Source organism: Arvicola amphibius, chromosome 9 (genome assembly GCF_903992535.2).
Source record: "Arvicola amphibius chromosome 9, mArvAmp1.2, whole genome shotgun sequence".
Lineage (NCBI taxonomy): Eukaryota > Metazoa > Chordata > Mammalia > Rodentia > Cricetidae > Arvicola > Arvicola amphibius.
In genome coordinates, this window is record NC_052055.2 from 58,145,663 (window position 1) to 58,164,346 (window position 18,684).

The 18,684-nt window shown below is 52.9% G+C and overlaps 1 protein-coding gene across 2 annotated transcripts in view; it reads right to left on the minus strand.

Moving 5' to 3' along the window:
• The window catches only part of Faim2 (Fas apoptotic inhibitory molecule 2), a 30,426-nt gene that overhangs the window by 4,264 nt on the left and 7,478 nt on the right, over positions 1 to 18,684 (minus strand). For both annotated transcript variants that reach the window (XM_038343601.1, XM_038343600.1), the window contains exons 6-11: positions 12,933 to 12,983; positions 12,632 to 12,671; positions 11,772 to 11,809; positions 11,272 to 11,359; positions 10,986 to 11,081; positions 9,451 to 9,504 (exon numbers count right to left, since the gene is read on the minus strand). In XM_038343601.1, the coding sequence (XP_038199529.1) occupies positions 9,451 to 9,504; positions 10,986 to 11,081; positions 11,272 to 11,359; positions 11,772 to 11,809; positions 12,632 to 12,671; positions 12,933 to 12,983 (367 nt within the window). The remainder of the gene's footprint in view (positions 1 to 9,450; positions 9,505 to 10,985; positions 11,082 to 11,271; positions 11,360 to 11,771; positions 11,810 to 12,631; positions 12,672 to 12,932; positions 12,984 to 18,684) is intronic.

Consider the following 18,684-nt stretch of genomic DNA (forward strand, 5'->3'; position numbering starts at 1 on the left):
AGAGCCTATAAGCAAGCACGCCTGTAGAACAGTCTAGGAAGAGAGCGACTGCCCATCATGGTCACCACTGGGGAAGGCAAGGAGCGTGGTCAAAATGCTTGCTTTATCCATATTTAAGATTTTCAAAAGCTGAAACCCAGGAGTGGCTGTATTCATATATTGTGAAGTATAACATATACAGAAGGATTAAAATAGCACAAGACGGGCCTGTGACTGTTTTAAATACTCATGTAAGCCTCTGTGACAAATGTCACATTTCTGTCCCCACTGTTGGGTGACATGACTGAAGCACAAGGAATATAACCAACTTGCCCTCATCACACAGCCAAGAAGACAGCTCAAGTCTGCTGATACCAAAGTGCCAAGAGAAGCAACAGAGGGTGCACTCATGCTGGTGTGTGTGCACGCATGTGTGCGTGTGTGCACTCATGCTGGTGTGTGCACGCATGTACATGTGTGCGCACTCATGCTAGTTGTGTGTGCACGCATGTGCGCGTGTGTACACATATGTGTGCTATAAGAATGAAGTAAGAGATGCACACTGAACCCTTTGCTCAGAGAAACATGGGCTTCCTAGTTGAATGGCACAGAGGACTGAGCTCTCCTGGTGCTCTGTCTGCTCTTTTAGAATGGGAGGGTGACTTTGGCCTTTGCAATGCCCCCCCTACCCACCCACTTTCTCTTTAAGACAGGCTCTTGATATGTAGGCCAGGCTGGCCTCCAAATCTCAGTTCTCCCACCTCCCAACTCCTGGGTGCTGGCATTAGAAGTACACACAGCCACCACTGGAGGGCTTTGGGTTTGTAAGGAAAGAAGCCTCCAGGGGCTGTGGCTCAGCTAATAAAAGAGAGAGAGCTTGAGCACCCGAGCTTGGATCCCCAGCACGAACACAGAAGCTGCATACGTCATGCATTTGGAATACCAAGTGCCGGGGAGGAAGAGATAGGCAGATTCCCCTGAGTCAGCCTAGCGGGACTTGTGATGATAATTTGTTTGTGATCTAACAAATGAGGCTTGCCTGAAGAGCAGAGTACAGAGCTAGCCACTAGTTAGCCATAGAGGCCAGGCTGTGGTGGCACACACCTTTAATCCCAGCACAAGGGAGGTGGAAAGGGATATGGCTGGGCGGAGAGAGGAATATAAGACGGGAGGAGACAGGACCTCAGGATTCAGTCTGAGGTTTTGAAGAGACAGAATTTGACCCCCTTTGGTCTGAGGATTCAGTAGAAGTAAAAGGTCTCTCTAATGTCTGGCTCATTTACTTCTCTGATCTCTCAGCATTTACCCCGATATCTGACTCTGGCTTTTTATTATTAAGACCAATTATAGGTACTGGTTAGCTAGTTCCAAGTTCAGTGAGAGACGGAGAGCAATTAGATTGTTGTCTACACTGACTTCTGGCTCCAGACTCATGGGAATACACGGACATGCACACGCTCACATGAGCACATACAGACATGCACACACTCACACAAACACACACAGATAAGCACACACTCATACAAACACACACATACAAACACACACAGTCATACACACACACTGCAGACACACAAACACACACAGATAAGCACACACTCATACAAACACACACACACACACACACACACACACACTGCACACACATAGAAAAGAAAGAGGCTGGCTGTCTTGTCAAGATCTCAGAGCTTCCTGCCTGGCTATAGGCAGTATGGGACAGCAGGGGGGTGGGGACAGGCTGCTCAGTGGAGGCCTGGGCTCCATCCCTTGCCTGACACCAAAGGAAAGTCTCTTCTCTGGCTAAGGTTACAGAAGTATCAAAGCCATAAGCTTCCCACCTCCAAGCAAGCCCTTGGAGGCGTAGGGTCTGGCAGGAATTGCAGCCAGTGAGTCTGGCTCAGGAAGCCAGGGAAGCATTGTATAAATGTGTGTGAAAGTAACCATGGCAGAGAAGGTGAGACTAGAAAGTCATGCTGGAGAGCACAGGCCGGGAGACCTCAAAGCATGGCCCTGACCTTGGACAGCCCACTGTTCCTGTCAGGTAACTGGCCACATGCCCTGCCCTTCCTGAGCACTAGACATAATGAACTCATTTTAAAGTCACAACCCCTAAGGGGTGTGATGTGAGATTTCCCCTCTGCATATTATGAATGTTTTATTACCATTGATTAATAAAGAAGATTTTTGGCTTATGGCAGGGCAGAATATAGCTAGGTAGGAAAACCAATCTGAATGCATGGAGAAAGAAGGCAGAATCAGGCAGATGCCAGCCTTCCAAGAAGCAAGGTGTGAGGTAACAAATCATGAGCCTTGTGATAGAATATAAAATAATAGAAATGGGTTAATTTAATATGTAAGTGCTAGCTAGGAATATGCCTGAGCTGTTGGCCAAATAGTGTTGTAATAATATAGTTTTTGTGTGATTATTTCAGTCTGAGTGACTGGGAAATGAAAGCACAGTCTCCACTGGTCCACTTTGAGAAACCAAAGCAGAAAGATGTTTCCTAATGGGAGTGGCTCGTGCAGCTAGAACTTGATGCTTCTATAGCATTCCAAACATGATACCCTGGCTCCCAAGCCCTGCCCTAACATGAGAATGACAGTAAAGGCTGCCATGTACCAAGTGCTAAGTTTCTCTTTATCTCCATTGCAAATGACCTTCACAATAGACTTGTGAACGTATGGGAAATTAGTTCCATTGTACAGATGAAGCAAGTGAGGCCCAGAAAGATCCAAGGGACAAGTTTGCCAAAGGTCACACTAGGGTAAAGATGAATAAGGCCCGACGTGATTTGGTGTGAATGTCCTGGCCAGCAGAAGGGCTTCGCCTCCCTGCATGCCTGTTGTCCCTGCCCATTATGTCTCTGCTTGGTTCTGCGGTGGACAGCCTCATGCTGGACCCAAGATTTGGAATTCCTCTCTCCATGCCCTGCCCTGCACAGCTGGTGGGCGTAGTAAGTTCTCTTGCCTGCTTCTGCACAGTCTCCTAGTTACCCTGATCCCTCCCCTTGGGGACAGGGTTTCCTTTCTCCTCTGCCTGGCAGGCTGCTTTCTGACCATTCAGGTGTCACAAGGTGTTGGTGGGAGGATTAGAGTCTTAGGAGGGAGACTGTGGTGTCAGTGACCAGGAAGTAGACCTTAGGACGGCCAGTTCACCACACCCTCCCCCTACCTCAGACCTAGCCACCAGCTTCACATGGCTCGGGGGAAATAGCATCTCCTGTGGCAGAGGAAAGATGTCAGAATGGAAAGTCCTCACGCAGTTTTGAGGCTCATATCACCCCTCCGAACAAGGGAAGGAGTTTGACAACTGTGGCGTGTGGGGCTGGTTTTCACTGTGCATTGTTGCCTTGGCTTGAGGAAGACTTGGCCTACACCATGGCCCGCACTAGACGACGACCAAGTGAGAAGTGGGGCAGGGACAGGGGACTAGAATATTCCCTTAAACTTCCGAGGTGCTCAGGGTTGCCTTAAACTGTGTCAGAGAACCCAGAATCTCTGTGGGGCTGGATGGAATTAGTGCTTCCTCCACTCTAGGTCCATAGCCCCCCCCCCCCAGTTCTGTTTCCCTGCCTTGTGATGGGCAGAGCTGATTCAGGAGGACTGTGATACTTAGGCGGTGTGTGCATATGCATGTATGTGTGTGTGAGTGTGTGCACGTGTTGTGTGTGAATGAATGTGTATGTATGTGTGAACACATGAGAGAGTATGAGTGTGTGTGCAAGTGTGTGCATGTGTGTGTAAATATGCATGTGTATGTGGGGTGTGTGTGAATGTGTGAGAGTCTGTGTATGTGTGTGTGTGTGTGTGTGTGTGTGTACGTGTACATACACAATTGCTCTCTCTGGGCCTCAGGAGGGACTAAGAACAGATGGCAGGGGTCAGCACCCAGACCTGGGGCCTAGCACCCCATACAGAAAACTTCCCTCCACTCTGTCAGGCCTCACAGCCTCCAGTCTTGACACAGCACATGACCTGGAGACACAGCATCAGTGCCAACTAGTCTCCCAACCTCTGGCCCATCCACCTGACTGTTTGCTGATTTTTCCAAAGTGTGTCGCCTGCCATTTTTTCATGTCTACTCTCAGTGGCTCCCAAGGTCCTTGAGCAGGCTGCACTGGGTCAGAAGGCAAAGTTCTCTTCCTAGTGCTCCCGAGTTCTTACGGCCCTCGTCTAATTTCTTCCCTGGATTTCTGGGACTAGGCTTCCTGCTTTGGGTGGCTGGGCCATCTAAGCTACCCCAAAGAAGGTCGCGTAATGTTAAAGCAGCTTTTTGGGGTGTGGGACCCTGGAGGAGCAGCTGTTGTGTGTGGGACAGACTAGCCAGGCCTTTGGCCCTGCCCTACACAGTTTCTGCCCAGCCCCACAGCTCTGCCCCATCACCCCATGAGTTTACCTCTCCAGAGGGTACTAGTGGAGAAAGAATGGCAGAGCCACTCAGAGCCAACACCTTTCTGCTGACTCACCCACTTCTCGGGGCATTTCAGCCCTGGCATCCAGAAAGGGGTAGGGGTAGGGGTCAAGATGCAAGCTCATGGCTTCCTGACAATGTACCATGGCTGGATGTGGGAGAGACCTAGAAAGGCCTGCTTCTCGAGGCTGGACCAGAGCCCAGGGAGGCCATGGCTTCCAAGCTGGGTGGCCCTAGTCTGAAAGATGGAAGGATTTCTCAGAGTGGGAGCTGAGAATTCTAGGAGACTCACTGGATGGTCTCAGTCTCTGTAAGGCCCAGGCTGGTGGGAATAGGGAGGGAAGGCCCTGCCAAGGGTCCAGGGCCTCATCTGACTCTGTTCTTTATCGCTTTTTCATATATCCTTGAGGAGACAGTCATCATGCCAGGGGGTGCTGTGTCCCCCTTGTCTTGCCTGACCACAGAGCAGAGAAAAGGGTCCATTGTGTGCGCCAGCTAGAGGGGCACAGATCCCACAACAGGTGATGCTGGAAGAAGTTGGCAGGGGCCAGCCCCGGACGCTAGGCAGGGGCCAGCCCTGGATGCTAGGCAGGGGCTTAATGAGAAGGCACGGGATCTCCTTCTGGGGCAGCTGCTGATTTTGGAATGCATCGTGGCATCCAAGGGCCTGTCTTCCCTTCCCTTCCCTTCCCTTCCCTTCCCTTCCCTTCCCTTCCCTTCCCTTCCCTTCCCTTCCCTTCCTTCCCTTCCCTTCCCTTCCCTTCCCTTCCCTTCCCTTCCCTAAGCAGAAGGGCTCACCCACATCCTCTCTCAACTACTCTTTATGTAACCTTCAAGATGATCACAGCCAAGGCTTTGGGATGAGTTGATTGAATGAGACATTGTGGGGGTCACTGGGCACCGAAGTTCCTCCTCCTCCCTGTGACTCAGGGAGACACCCGGGCAAGCTGTGCAACTGGGCCATCCCAGCACCTCAGACATGCCCTGCTCCCACCTCACTCCCCAGGCACCCATTCACCCCACAAACATCTGTGGGTGTCTGCTGTGTATTATGCCATCCCAGGTGCTGGGGCTACATCATTGAACAAACCAGAGTGGTGGGTGAACACCACTCTCAAGGAGTTTAAATTTCCCTTGAGTCAGAAAACATCAGAAAAATTAGAAAAACAAATCAGAAAAAAATCCAGAATGTGTCTGAGGAAGACATAGAAGGGGCTAGCAAGAGTTAGGAGTCCAGGGGGAGGGAGCAGAGCCTGAGTATGGGGGTGCTCTGTGCTGTGAAGGGGACACAATATGGGAGGAGTAGAAACAGGGAGTCTCAGGTGTCAAAGGAGCAGGTCAGGTGTGTAGAAGAAGCCTGCTATGCCCAGGCAGCAAGGGACCCAATGGATGCAGCAAAGTGGGGGAAGGAGGTCAAAGGTGCTGGGGACCTGTGGGAAGCAACTGGCTGCCGGATGCCAAGGGTGTGTGTGTGTGTGTGTGTGTGCGGGGGGGGGGGGGTTCCCACTCCTGCCTGCTAGCTGGACCAGAGATGTGGGCACAGCTGGGGAAGCTGCAGGGGCATTGCAATGAGCCTGGTGGGAGGCAATTGTGTCTCCACTGGGAAAGAAGGGCTCTGGGGCTTGGTAGAGGACTTGAGCTTTAGATAAGGATTCAGCCATGAGACCTCAAGCTGAGTCTGATGTGTAAGGAAAGGAGTTTGTCCTGAGTGGGAACAATGAGAGAGGCTGCGGGAAGAACCTAGAGGCAGGGGCACCCAGGAAAAGAAGCCGCTTGCCTGTGTTATAGGGTGAAGGGTCTGTTATATGGCTCAGGGCATGCTGTGGCGGCAACTGAGCACTCTAGTCGGGAACTCAGACACTAGGGCTGACAGGTGCAGATTTACAGTCGTCAGCATAAAATACAATATTCAAAGCACAGAGGTTGTCTGGGCTCCTGAGGGAAGGAGGCAGAAAGAGAAGACTCAGAGACCCAGCGCAGGACATGGTGGGGCCTGCTAAACAAAAACCAGAAGCAGGGGGCGTGGAGGATGCTTTCCGGGGACTGAACGGATGAGTCAGATTCTGCTGAGCTGGGCCCCCGAGGGCTGAGGCTGCTGCTGCTGATTTTGGCCCCATGGAGGTTGCTGATGAACTGGATGACAGCATTCTCCAGAGTGCTCAGTGGGCTAGGGATAAGCTCGGTGGTAGACCTCACACTTAGCATGTACAAAGCCCTGGCTGCAGTCCAAGAGAGAGAGGGAGCAGACAGATAGAGGAAGGGAGGTGGCAGGGTGGGGAGAGTGACGGGCAGGGGGAGGCGTGTTGTAGGAGCTGAGCGTAGATTCTTAAAGAGCTTTTGCTATATGTGAGGAACAGAGACTGGGCGAGGGCTTTAGGGTGATGTGGGTCGAGAGTATTCCGGGGTTTTTATTTTTCTTTGGACTGGAGAAATTACAGCGTGTTTCCATGCTGACACAACGGTCGAGTAGAGAAATCAGCACATGAATGATACTCATGAAGATGAAGATGATAATGAGGGGAGGGAAAAGGACACCTCTCCCCAGGTGACTACAGAGGCGCTGGACACCAGTTTCAGGATACCTCAGCCCTGGGCCTGGGCCTGGACCTGTCTTTTCCTGGCCATGAGACTCTGCCAGTCCCACAACTTAACCCTCAGGGCCTCCAACGAGCAAGGCAGCTCTTAGAAGACCAGCCTTGTTTCCTCCCCTGGATTGTGGTACAGACACAATGAGGCAATAGGTGAGAAAGTGTTCTACAGGACACCATGGGTGGGACAGGTGGCTGGGATCATTTTTATCATTCTAACAACACAAGAGATTATTAAGCGGATTAAAGGCTTAGTACCATCCACCCAGCCCTATCTGTATGCATAGCCTCCTCGTACAGCTTCCATGCTTGCTGCCACCTGATCCTCAGGAAGCAACGTGCATGCCCTGGCCTTCCACAGATGCCCACTCTTCTCCAACTCCGCCAGCCTCCCTTGCTCTGTTTGGTTCCTCGCCTGTCCCTAGTCATGGCCTCCTGCCTGGGTTTGTGGCCCTGATTTTGCCTTCTTACCGTCCTCCCATTCCTTTTCTGGAACTGACCTGGAAGGAGAAATGCTCCTCCAGGTGCTGGAGTGGGCATCACTGGTTACCCAGGGTAACCAGACATCCCACTTTATTTACAAGTTATGGGTTCACAAGAAGTGGAGACACTGGGAATGGCACTAACTAGGCACAGCACCTCCGAGTCTTGATCTCAGAGCTGGTCGTTACCGTAGAGGTTAACCCAGAACGTCTGATGTAGAAGTTACTTGGCTTCACTTTGCAGTGCTTTCAACCTCAAACTCTCTAAAGAACCAAGGATAACTTCAAAGCTCTGATCCTCCTGCCTCGTCCTCCCAAATACTAGGATTACAGATATGTGCTATCATGATGGGTGGATGGAAGAGGCATTTTTTTGAGACAGTTTCTCTGTGTAACAGCCCTAGATGTTCTAGAACTAGCTCTTGTAGACCAGGCTGGCTTTGAACTCACAGAGATCCACCTGCCTCTGCCTCCCGAGTGCTGGGATTAAAAGTGAGCACCAACACCCCCTGGCAGAAGAAGCAAGTCAAGGTTGTCTATCTCCCTGGGATGTATTGGACATTCTTGTCATCCATGAGTCTTGAATTGGTGACTAAGCTTGGAACTCTGGCCACTTAGCAGAGCTGTGAGGGAGGAAGTCTGACTGCTGTGGCACTGGCAATCCATGTCTCTTTGGATGACTTCCCATGAAGATGCTATGGAGATACTCTGGTTTCTCTTCAGATCGTATAAATCTTTCGCCTTGGGGCTGGAGAGATGGCTCAGCGGTTAAGATGCCTGCTATTTCAAAGGTCCTGAGTTCAATTCCCAGCAACCACATGTTGGCTCACAACCATCTGTAATGAGGTTGGGTGCCCTCTTCTGGCCTGAAGGCATATATTGTATACTAAATAAATAAATTTTTAAAAAGATGTTATGGACATCTTGGGTGATCCTGGGACACATATTCAGGTGCTCAGGGCCTACCTGACCAAAGGGTATGTTGGGCTGTCTTGAGCGGATAGGTTTTGGTCATGTTATCTGGGCACCTGCTTCTGGGCACTTCCCACGTGGCCGCTGCCTTTCAATGGGCCTCCGAGCCAGATGTCCGAGTTCTCAGCCTTTTCTAGGATGCCAGGATGGCCTTGGGACGTTACCCAACACCACTAAACTTCCTCTTTGTTGTGAGAGCTCCGAAGAGTGGAGGATATCTATCTGCTAGGTGTGGCGTGAGAATTAAGAACAAAAAAGAGGCGGCTGGCCGAAAGTGAGTGCTCACTTTTAGCTGAGCCTTAGGTGCACACGCCCATAATACCAGTGCTCAGTGGGCTGAGAGATGGGAGGACTGCAAGTTCAAGGTCAATTTTTTGTCTGTTTGTTTTTTGGTTTTTCAAACTAGGATTTCTGTGTGTGATGGCCTTGATCTGTCCTGGAACTCATTCTGTAGACCAGGCTAGCCTAGAACTCACAGAGATCTCCCTACCTCTGTCTCCCCAGTGCTGGGATTAAAGGCGTTCATCACCACCACTTAGTGAAGTCAAATTGTTTTAAAAAGGCAAACAGGTATAGAAATGCACAAATAAATAAATTAGCTATTACTGTGAAGTGAATTTGGTGAGAACAGCAAAGAACAAACAAGTTCCCTCTAATGAAGCCTTTCACTAGGTCTGAATCTTCCCAGACTGCCCTAGGACCATACTAACTTAGTCTCTATAGTAGGATATCCCCGACATACAGTCGGCTACCCCTGACACACAGTAGGCTATCCCCTGACACACAGTAGGCTATCCCCTGACACACAGTAGGCTATCCCCAAGCTCTGCCCCTCCTCTCAGTCCTGCTCTGGTCAGCAGCTTAGACCCTGCTGCTCTTACCCTGCTCAGAAAGCAGGCCTTGGACACCAACCCCACCCTCAGATTCTGCAGAAAGGTTCCAGAGAGACTGTGAGAAAAACACAGAGTGGAAGATTCATGGAGCTGAGAAGGTGCCCCAGAAGCTGGGCCAAACTCACCAATGTAAACACGCCTGCTCCTAGCACGGCATAGACGGCGTGGAGCCAGGGGACCTGTGGGCACAGGAAGGACGGGTTTAGTGTGTGGAAAGGGCAACTGGCAGAAGGGCCAGAGGTTGTGGGGGAAGGCTCAGTCCCGAGGATGGGACAATGGGGTAACTCCCCAAAAGGATCCAGAGGGGCTTGTGATTCTCTGGGTGTTCACAGTGTAAAACAGAGAGACCCCTGAGTAATCACAGGGAGACCTGCAGGGAGTCTCCACAGACCTGACTTTTTTTTCCTTCACAACAATGCCCCAGGCTCAGGCTGGCCAAAAGTGACTCATCCTATCTGACTGTCACCCTCTCAGCCTGGGTCTGGCTCTAGGCTGCCCCTACTGTCCCCATCCATCCTTGCTCTATCTGGGGTCTGCCTGTTCCTCTCATGTAGAGTGCTCTGTCTCTGTCTTGGGAGCAAGGGCTCAGGAGGAAGTCAGCTGAACACAGCGGGGGGAGGGGACAGGTGTGGAGGGACCTGGCGTCTCTACCAGATGGGCATGGAGGGTCTGGAATAGTACCCTCCCAAGCTTGTGCTCCCCTTGCCTGTGCAGGCCAATGCCACAGCTATAGGAGCTGTGTTAGCCCTGCCCTCTGCGGAGCCCATCCAGAAAACTTTCCGGAAGATCCCTGAAAACAAAGGCCTCCCATCAGCTCGGTGTGGGTCAATAAAGTGTTCTTTGAAGTTCTGGGGCCCCTTCCTGTAGCCCCATCCCCATCCTAGATACATAGAGGCCTCCAGGCCAGCTCCGGTCCCTCCCTTTGTCAACAGGATCCTGAGAAGAGCCAAAGAAATGCCAAAATCAATCTTAACATCCTAGACTGGGTGCCAACCACCCGGAGGCTGGGGCTGGATGAGGAAAGCCATCTCAGCTTAGCACATAAGAGGCGATGGGAGGTCGGGTACCAAATGTGGCTGGAGAAACTACCACTGAGACCCCAATAGACCCAATGCTTTCTTTCCTGTGTTCTCAGGACTCAAATCACCTGCCATGTCCCCAGCCTGTCCCCCCAGCATTGATGGCTTCAGCTCCTGCAGTACACACAGGCCAGATGCCAGCGAAGGGGGGTGGTGTGTGAGCTGGGGGTGGAGAGTCTGTCCCTGCCTCACTGCCCTCCACCTGGTCAGCCAGATTCTGCCTCTCTGGGCTTGACTGGTCCCCCAGGAGTTCCCCTGAGCCTGGTGACCTCTGGAACCCCAGTGTATCTTTCTCAGCTATGGTCCCCCTCCTCCTCCCCTCTATCTGCAGGGGAGGACAGGGAAAGTGGAGCCGGATGCAGCTCATGGAGCTGGGCAAGTGCCCAGGCCTGCCAAGAAAAGCCTCCTTGTTTGCTTGCGTATGCTGCCAACACACCTAGGGCAGGTGCCAGGAGGGCTGGGCAGGGTGGCAGGCTGTGGGGCTTTGGCCCTGGGCCTGCCCTGAAGGGCTAGAAGAGCATGGCACCCTGGGCATCGGGCCATCCCCACCCTCTCCTTGGGCCCGTAGGCTGGAGACTCACATATTGGAAGGGCAGGAGGATGGCTAGGAGGAGTCCACTGAAGCAAAGGGTCATGAGCAGCACAAACAGCACACCTTGGCAGGAGGTGAAGTCAAACTGCAGGACACAGGGGGCCGTCAGCACTGGGCCTCGTCAGTGTGCTGGCCAGAGGCCAAGACCCAGCAATTCTGCACTCACCCCCACAACCCAGTACATCCCTCTTCCAGAAGGCATCCCCAGACCCGGTTCAACCCTATGCTTCTCCTCACCCACGTGCCCTCCCCTGCCCACAGGCCCCAGGGCTGACCTTGGTCTGGAAGCTGAAGATGGTGACTGAGAGGCAGACGAGGGCCGTGATTCCCAGACACAGCAGCACAGAAGTAGTGTTGTAGTAACTGAGGACAGGCACAGGGTCAGTGGGAAGCTGACTTCACGACCTGTGGTCCCAGCCTGCCCCATTCCCAGGACCTCCCAATCTCAAAGTTCCCAAGCTTCTCTGTTCATGGGCACTCATCAATGGGGTGAAGGGTCTAGAATATGTCAGTGTCTGAGGGCAGTTTACAAGTAATGACACCACCAGGACCCTGGGGTTTTAAAGTCACAGTGTGGGTAACACCATCTTACCCTCTGCCATCCCTCACCCCAACTCTACCCATTTGCTCGGGTCTTAGAGTCACTGGCCGTGTAGTGCCTAAGGCAACTCTAGGCCAAAGTGGCCTGTCTGCTCGAGTTCCTCCCCCATCCAATGGTTCCCCAGAAAGATGGTATTGGGGGTGTTCCCTTCAGGTATGGCCTTGCCCCTTTTACCTGGACAACATCCCAGTGAGATAGGCCATGGACAGGGTCTGAAAGAGAGCAGGGTGAAGGAGTGCTCCTGCATGGTGAAGGAGTGCTCCTTCAGGGTGAAGGAGTGCTCCTGCGTGGTGAAGGAGTGCTCCTGCAGGGTGAAGGAGTGCTCCTGCGTGGTGAAGGAGTGCTCCTGCGTGGTGGAGTGCTCCTGCAGGGTGAAGGAGTGCTCCTGCAGGGTGAAGGAGTGCTCCTGCGTGGTGAAGGAGTGCTCCCGCAGGGTGAAGGAGTGCTCCCGCAGGGTGAAGGAGTGCTCCTGCGTGGTGAAGGAGTGCTCCTGCAGGGTGAAGGAGTGCTCCTGCGTGGTGAAGGAGTGCTCCTGCAGGGTGAAGGAGTGCTCCCGCAGGGTGAAGGAGTGCTCCTGCGTGGTGAAGGAGTGCTCCTGCGTGGTGAAGGAGTGCTCCTGCAGGGTGAAGGAGTGCTCCTACAGGGTGAAGGAGTGCTCCTGTGTGTGGACATGGGGTCTGGGCACTCTCAGGCTCCTAGCCAGCTTGCAGGCACTCTGGCTAGCTGTCCCTTTATCTTTTAGGCAGCCTTGTTCTCCCCATGAGAATCCTAATTCTTCATTATCCTAATTCTGGTTGGAAGTCCCACCCAATCTTCCCAGAACAAGAGGCTGGGCACATAAGAGGGAGGGCTTCATCCAGTTCGGAAAGGAAGGGTGGAGTGTTCTGGTAGGATAGGGGTTTGACACCTCGGTTCCACCAAGAACCTCATATTGATATCCCCAGTTGAGACTCTCTAGCCTTCAACCCCATGATGCCCTTGTCCTTCCTCTGTCCCCACTCAGCATCTGTCCCCAGCTCACCCCAGTCACTTACAAAGATGGCCAGCAGAATCAGGTTCCAAGGGAAATGTCTCCTGCAAGGCAAACCATGGGCCTCAGAGGACATTCGAGCCTGCGGGGCTCTGTGCACACCATGGAACCTCTCCATTCAAACCCTCTTAGGCCCCCATTGTCCCATCCACCTCAGAGACATGAAGTCAAGGGCAGAGGGGCCCATATGACTGCAGTTCAGAGAGGAATGAGGCCCTGGGGGGGCACACAGCCCTCTGGTGGAAGGCAGGGCTCAGAACAGATTTTTAAGGTCCTAAATAACAGTCCCTCAGTCATGATCATACCTGGGTCCAGAGCAGCAAGCCAGAGTAAGGTAGGTTGCAAAGAACACGGCACTATGAGAGAGAGGAGGGGAGGGAGGGAGGGAGAGAGGGAGGGAGGGAGGGAGGGAGGGAGGGAGAGAGAGAGAGAGAGGTGAGCAAATCCCTCAGTCTCTCTCCTGGGGCCTCTGCCTAGTCCTAGATGATCCTACTCTGCCACCCTCCCCAAACTGCACCAGGCAGGAGGGCAAGAGCAGAGGGGAGGGCATGGACATCCTCAGACTGGGCAATGGGCAGGACGGGAGCCCAATTCCCAAAGAAGACGTGGTAGTTGGTGGGACAAGCAGCACACTTCCAGCACATTTAATCTTGGGAGTGACAGCCTGCTGCTTCTCACTGTTCAACCCAAGTGGCCTCAGAGACCTTTGCTGTTGTTTGTGTGTTTTCTGAGGCAGTCTCACTATGTAGTCCAGGCTAGCCTTGAACTCTCAGTGATCCTCCTACTTTTTAGCCTTTAGCGTTCTGACACTATGGACTTGTATCGCCCCACCTGGCTAAGAAACCTTAGTTAGAAAGTTCATCCCCAGTCAGGTGCACACCTTTAATCCCAGCACTCGGGAGGCAGAGGCAGAGGCAGGAGGATCTCTGTGAGTTTATGGCTAGCCTGATCTACAAGAGCTAGTTCCAGGACAGGCTCCAAAGCTACAGAGAAATGCTGTCTCGAAAAACAAAATAAAACAAACAAAAACAACAAAAAAGAAAGGAAGGAAGGAAGGAAGGAAGGAAGGAAGGAAGGAAGGAAGGAGAAGAGGAGAGGAGAGGAGAGGAGAGGAGAGGAGAGGAGAGGAGAGGAGAAGAGAAGAGAAGAGAAGAGAAGAGAAGAGAAGAGAAGAGAAGAGAAGAGAAGAGAAGAGAAGAGAAGAGAAGAGAAAAGAAAAGTTTATCCTCCAGGGCCTGAATAGATCACTCAGTCACATACAGGGACTGAGGGTGGGGGTAACTCAGTGGGAAAAGTGAGTGACCAGCAAGCATGAGAACCTGTCTTAAGTCCCTAGAACCCAGGAGAAAATGCTGGGCATGGTGGCATGCTCTTGGAATCCCAGCACTTGGAGAGGCAAAGAGAGGAGGCTTTTTGGGGTGCAGCTCGGTAGCCAGCCAGTCTAGCCTCACTGGGAAGCTCCAGGCCAACGAGACACTCTGTTTCAAAGGAGTTGGACGGCTTTCCTGAGGACAACACCCGAAATTGGCTTCCACCTCCATAGGCACATGGACACATGCACACCATACTAATCCATGGACACACATGTGCGCACCCATACGCATTACAAAAAAAAAGTTCCCAGTGCCAGGCATCGTTGCGCGGTGATGCAATCCCAGTGCCAGGCATCGTTGTGCGGTGATGCAATCCCAGCTCTCAGGAGGTACAGGCGAGAGGAGAGGATCAGGGACTCAGCGTCATCCTGATCTCATTATGGAATCTGAAGCCTTCCCACTCCAAGTGAGATCCTGCCTCCAAAATTGTAGGTAAATATAAACCAAACTAAATGCTACCATAGAATATATTTTGTGTGCTGGGCAGATTTTTATTTATTATTTATTTATAGTTTCTGAGACAAGATCTCACTGTGTTCCTCTGGCTGGCCAGGAACCTACACATAGGCCAGGGGAACAGGGTTCCATGTTTGTTTGTCTTGACAGTGTTTAGTAAATATTGACATGATCCTTCCTTCTTTATGAACCATGTTCTCCTTTACAGAGAAGGCCAGCGACTTGTCCAAGGTCACGAAGCTGTCCTATTGCTGCAGGACTGAGACCTCGGTACTCCAGTCGCAGGTAGCGACCTTCCAACCACTGCCACACACTGCCTTTCTCGTCGCTACCTGCAGCCATCCTGTTAGCTGCTTCTTATGGCTCTACCCTACCAGGCGCTGGGCTCAGCGTGGCCTGGCCTGCTAGCACCTGGCAGAGCAAGAAGTGGAATCAGTTTCTGGATCAGGTAGTCGTGTCCAGTGGGACGTGTATAGAGGGGGTTAGCTGCTCAGAGTTTTCTGGAAAGCAAGGGACAAAGACCAGGCATGGAAGATAGCGACTAAGTTCTGAGGACTGTTTGCCTATCAGTGCATGGCCTCCACCCTCATCAAGCCTTCAGCATGGCCCTGCAGCCCTTTCTTTCCCCGTCCCTTCAGCATCTCACCCGCCCTCCATAACAGCAATTCCAAACAGCCTCCTCCTTCCCCAGACCTCCCAGGCTGCCTTGTTCTCTGCTATGTTCCAGAAAGATCTGAGATAATGAGGTGCGGCTCCTGTGGCTTCTGGCCCATCACCTGAAAACCTCACGTGGCGCTACCAGACTTCTGTCCCTCATCCCCACGACCTGGGTTTTGGGTCCCAGGCCCTCAAAAGCCCAGTGACAGCTTACTTTAACACTCCTGGGGGGGTCACCTCTTCTCCCATGTCAACCTCCTCAGACTCTGCCTGCCTTCCTCAGCATCTCCCCTGTTTCTAGCTCCAGGTACTCTCCAGCTACTCTGCACCCTCTCTGGTCTCCTCTCAGAGTCTCTTCTCCATCTCCTCAGCTTGCCCAACCACCTGGCCTTGGCCCCACGTAATGAGAGCTGGCTTGATCACATCAGGGTGACCTTGTTGAGTTCAGTTGTCACTGGCTGGTCCTTACATTACCTGACTTCTCAATGTCTGGTCACTCCTATTGCTTCCCTACTTCCACAATGACAACTTTTGGGTTCCCTCCTTCCTTCCTGGCCACTCCTCCTCATTATCGAGCCTCTAAAGGAGCTGGTTTCTTCAAGGCAGACTCCTCTCCTGTCCTGCTCTCGCCAAGGATGAGCCCATCCCTTAGGATGGGTTCTCATTGCCCCTTCTCAGCACTAGACTGGGCAGCCAAGTAGATGTTCCAGTCAGCAGTGGCTCTTCAGAAACGCATCAAGTTCAATGGCCTAGAGCTGCGCTCTGCATTCTCTCTGCCCCTGAACCCCCCCTGCCCAGGACACCACGCAACCGTCAAGCCACCCAGCCAGAGGCTTCAGCATCATTGTTGGTGCTCGCCCTGCCACACCCAGTTAATTACCTGGATCTGCTCAGCCTCCCACTCAGACCTCACTCTTCCCTCCATCTCTCCTGCCTCCCTTTGAAGTTGGGTCACCTCTTTCTCTTCTCTCCCTGGCTGGGACTGTGCCTTCCTGCCTTCAGCCCAGCCTTCTACCAGAACACTACAGGCTGATCTGGTCACACGTTTTCCCAGGAGACTTGGCAATGCCTGCAGCAGTCTGCCCACAGTCGGCTTCTCTCCTCTGCTGTCACCACACTGCACTTCTCATCACAGCCTGTTCTGCACCCTCAAAACATGCCCACTCTCCGCTGGCAGGACGGAGACTCCCTCTTCCACCTGGCTTCCTCCTTCACAGCTGACTGCGCCTGCACCCCTGCCTCAGCCAGCTCAGCTCACAAGGCCCCTGCTTCCCTGTGGCACCTGCAGGCCAACTTGCAACTTACTTCTTTTTCCTGCCATTTAACCTGGAGCCTGACACCCAGTAGACACTCTTAAAATATTTCTGGGTGCCATGGAAAAGCCAAATGGAAGCAATAACCAAAACAGTCAGTGTAGGAATGAAAGCTTAGAACCTGGAGATTCCTCTGCAATTGGACGCCAGCTGCCAGAGCTGGGCCCACCCTATACACGTGGGACAGGAGAAGCCTCCTATCCCTGGTGGAAAGTGCCCTGCTCTTTATGGTCTCACTGGAGTCACTGCTCAGTCACTTCAACAGCTATGACAAAAACAGAACATTTGGCTGTGTATCTCCTGTCACTCTGGCCAGACTGGAAGCTTCCCGAGGGCAAGAGCCACATGTCCTTTTCTCAGTGCACCCTAGGTCCTCAGCCCTGAAGATGGACATCAGAGGGAAGAATGGAGAGACTCAGGATTCCAAGACCATGGTGCAGCTTTGGGGCTGGAGTCTGGTCTGGTACTGGAAGTCCTGTCCCATCCCTGCTACGAGTCTGTGGCCATGGACAAGGGTTTAACAGCCAGTCCCAAGCCCCTGCTGTGCAGAGCAGGAAGACTGCCCCCCAACTCTGGGAGACCTGGTGGGAGGGTGCAGATGACGCACTTGGCACGGGCTTGGCACTGGGCTGGACTCGTGGATGGGAGCTGCTTACTGTCATTAGAAGCTGGCTGACTGACAGTTTGACTGACAGCTTCCTCGAGCCGCCCCCTCCCCAGGCCTAGCCTCACACTTCTCCTCCTTCTGCTCTTCTCTCATCCTCTGCTCTGCCGCGGACACCATGCTCATGGGAGCAATCAGACAATAAGGCAAGAACCCAGTGGAGAGACACCACAGGGACCTTGAGAAAGCCAGAGTGGCTGGGGCAGGAGAGTGCGGGGTTGTGTGACCGAGAACAGTTGGGTTTCGGGTTGAAGTCTCAGCCCCAGGGCCTGGGACACTGGTTTAGTGTCAGGATCAGCCATTCCCAGCTGACTTGCCCTCGCTCGCCCCCAGGGCTAGGGTCAGCAGACTGCAGTGGGCAAGCGTGCGGCCCTTAAGCAGTCCTAGCCTTCTACCTGGCCCTGATGCCCAGGAAGCAGCTCCTCTCTGCCTCAATTTCCTCATCTGTGAAATGGAGATTGTAACAGCACCTGCTTGGCAGGGTTATTAAAAGGAGGGTTGAAAACTATACGTCAAACACTTGGCATGGTGCCTCGTGCATAGAAAAGAGCTGCTTTATTCTCACTGTTATGAATGTTGTTCCAGCAGGAAGAGACAAACAAGGGCGCCCTCAGGGAGCATTTGATATGCTGGGCTGCGTGAGACCCGATAGGACGCAGGAGAGTGGAGGGTGTGGAGGGCAGGCTAGATCCTCAGGGAGGCCTATGCAGGAAGAGGAGGCATACTGGTTGGGGGAAGCCCAGCAGCATCAGGGCTTTGTTGCTTCCCAGGAGAGCACAGTCCATGCCCCTTCCCACCTCTCCCCTGCTCCCACCTCAGGCTATCACTGCTCTCCACTTGGGACACCATTCCAAAACCAGACTCACCCCCCACTTCCTCCTCAGTGTGGTGCAATGTACTCCAAGCTGTTCCCGCCACTACACGCAGAGTCCCAAAGACTCATAGAAGAGGGGTCCAGCACACAATTCCCAAGGTCTTGGGGGCCCCGAGCCTTCCAGACAGTGCTGACGTGCTGGGAGCCATGCCAACCTGCTGTGTGGGCTGGCCAAGGTGGCAATCCCTGCGGCCTCATTAGCTGTACGCATAGTGCCTCCCAACTCCTCAGACTCAGCACTCCCTCCTGGGATGCCGACTGCCCTCTATCCTGTGCCCTAGGCTCTGTGTATAAACGTCTTCACCTCCAGAATCCTGGGAAGTTTCCTCACTGATAGCCCATTGCCCGCTTGTGTTAACTCTAAGCATGACTTTAAGACCACTCTAGGCTCTGGTGGTTCCTAGGGCTTTGCTGAGCTCAGCTCTGCACTTGGTCCCTATGGAAGAACAGGCTGGGCCAGTCAGTTTGCAACTCCTCTGCCACACTCTCTCTCTTGACGCTTAGCCCACAAGGGCCGCACTGCTCTGAGACGGCCTTCTGCCCGTCTGTCTGCCATTCTAGCCCCTAATGTGCAGACACACCTCAGTGTTCTCATTGCCGTGTTTTCTGCTCCAGCCACTCCTCTCTTGCAGTCATGGTGCACGGTGGTCTGCCCCCACCGCCTCTGCCAGCACCTCTGCGAGATCCTTGGCATGGCTCACTACCTTCCCTCACAGGCAG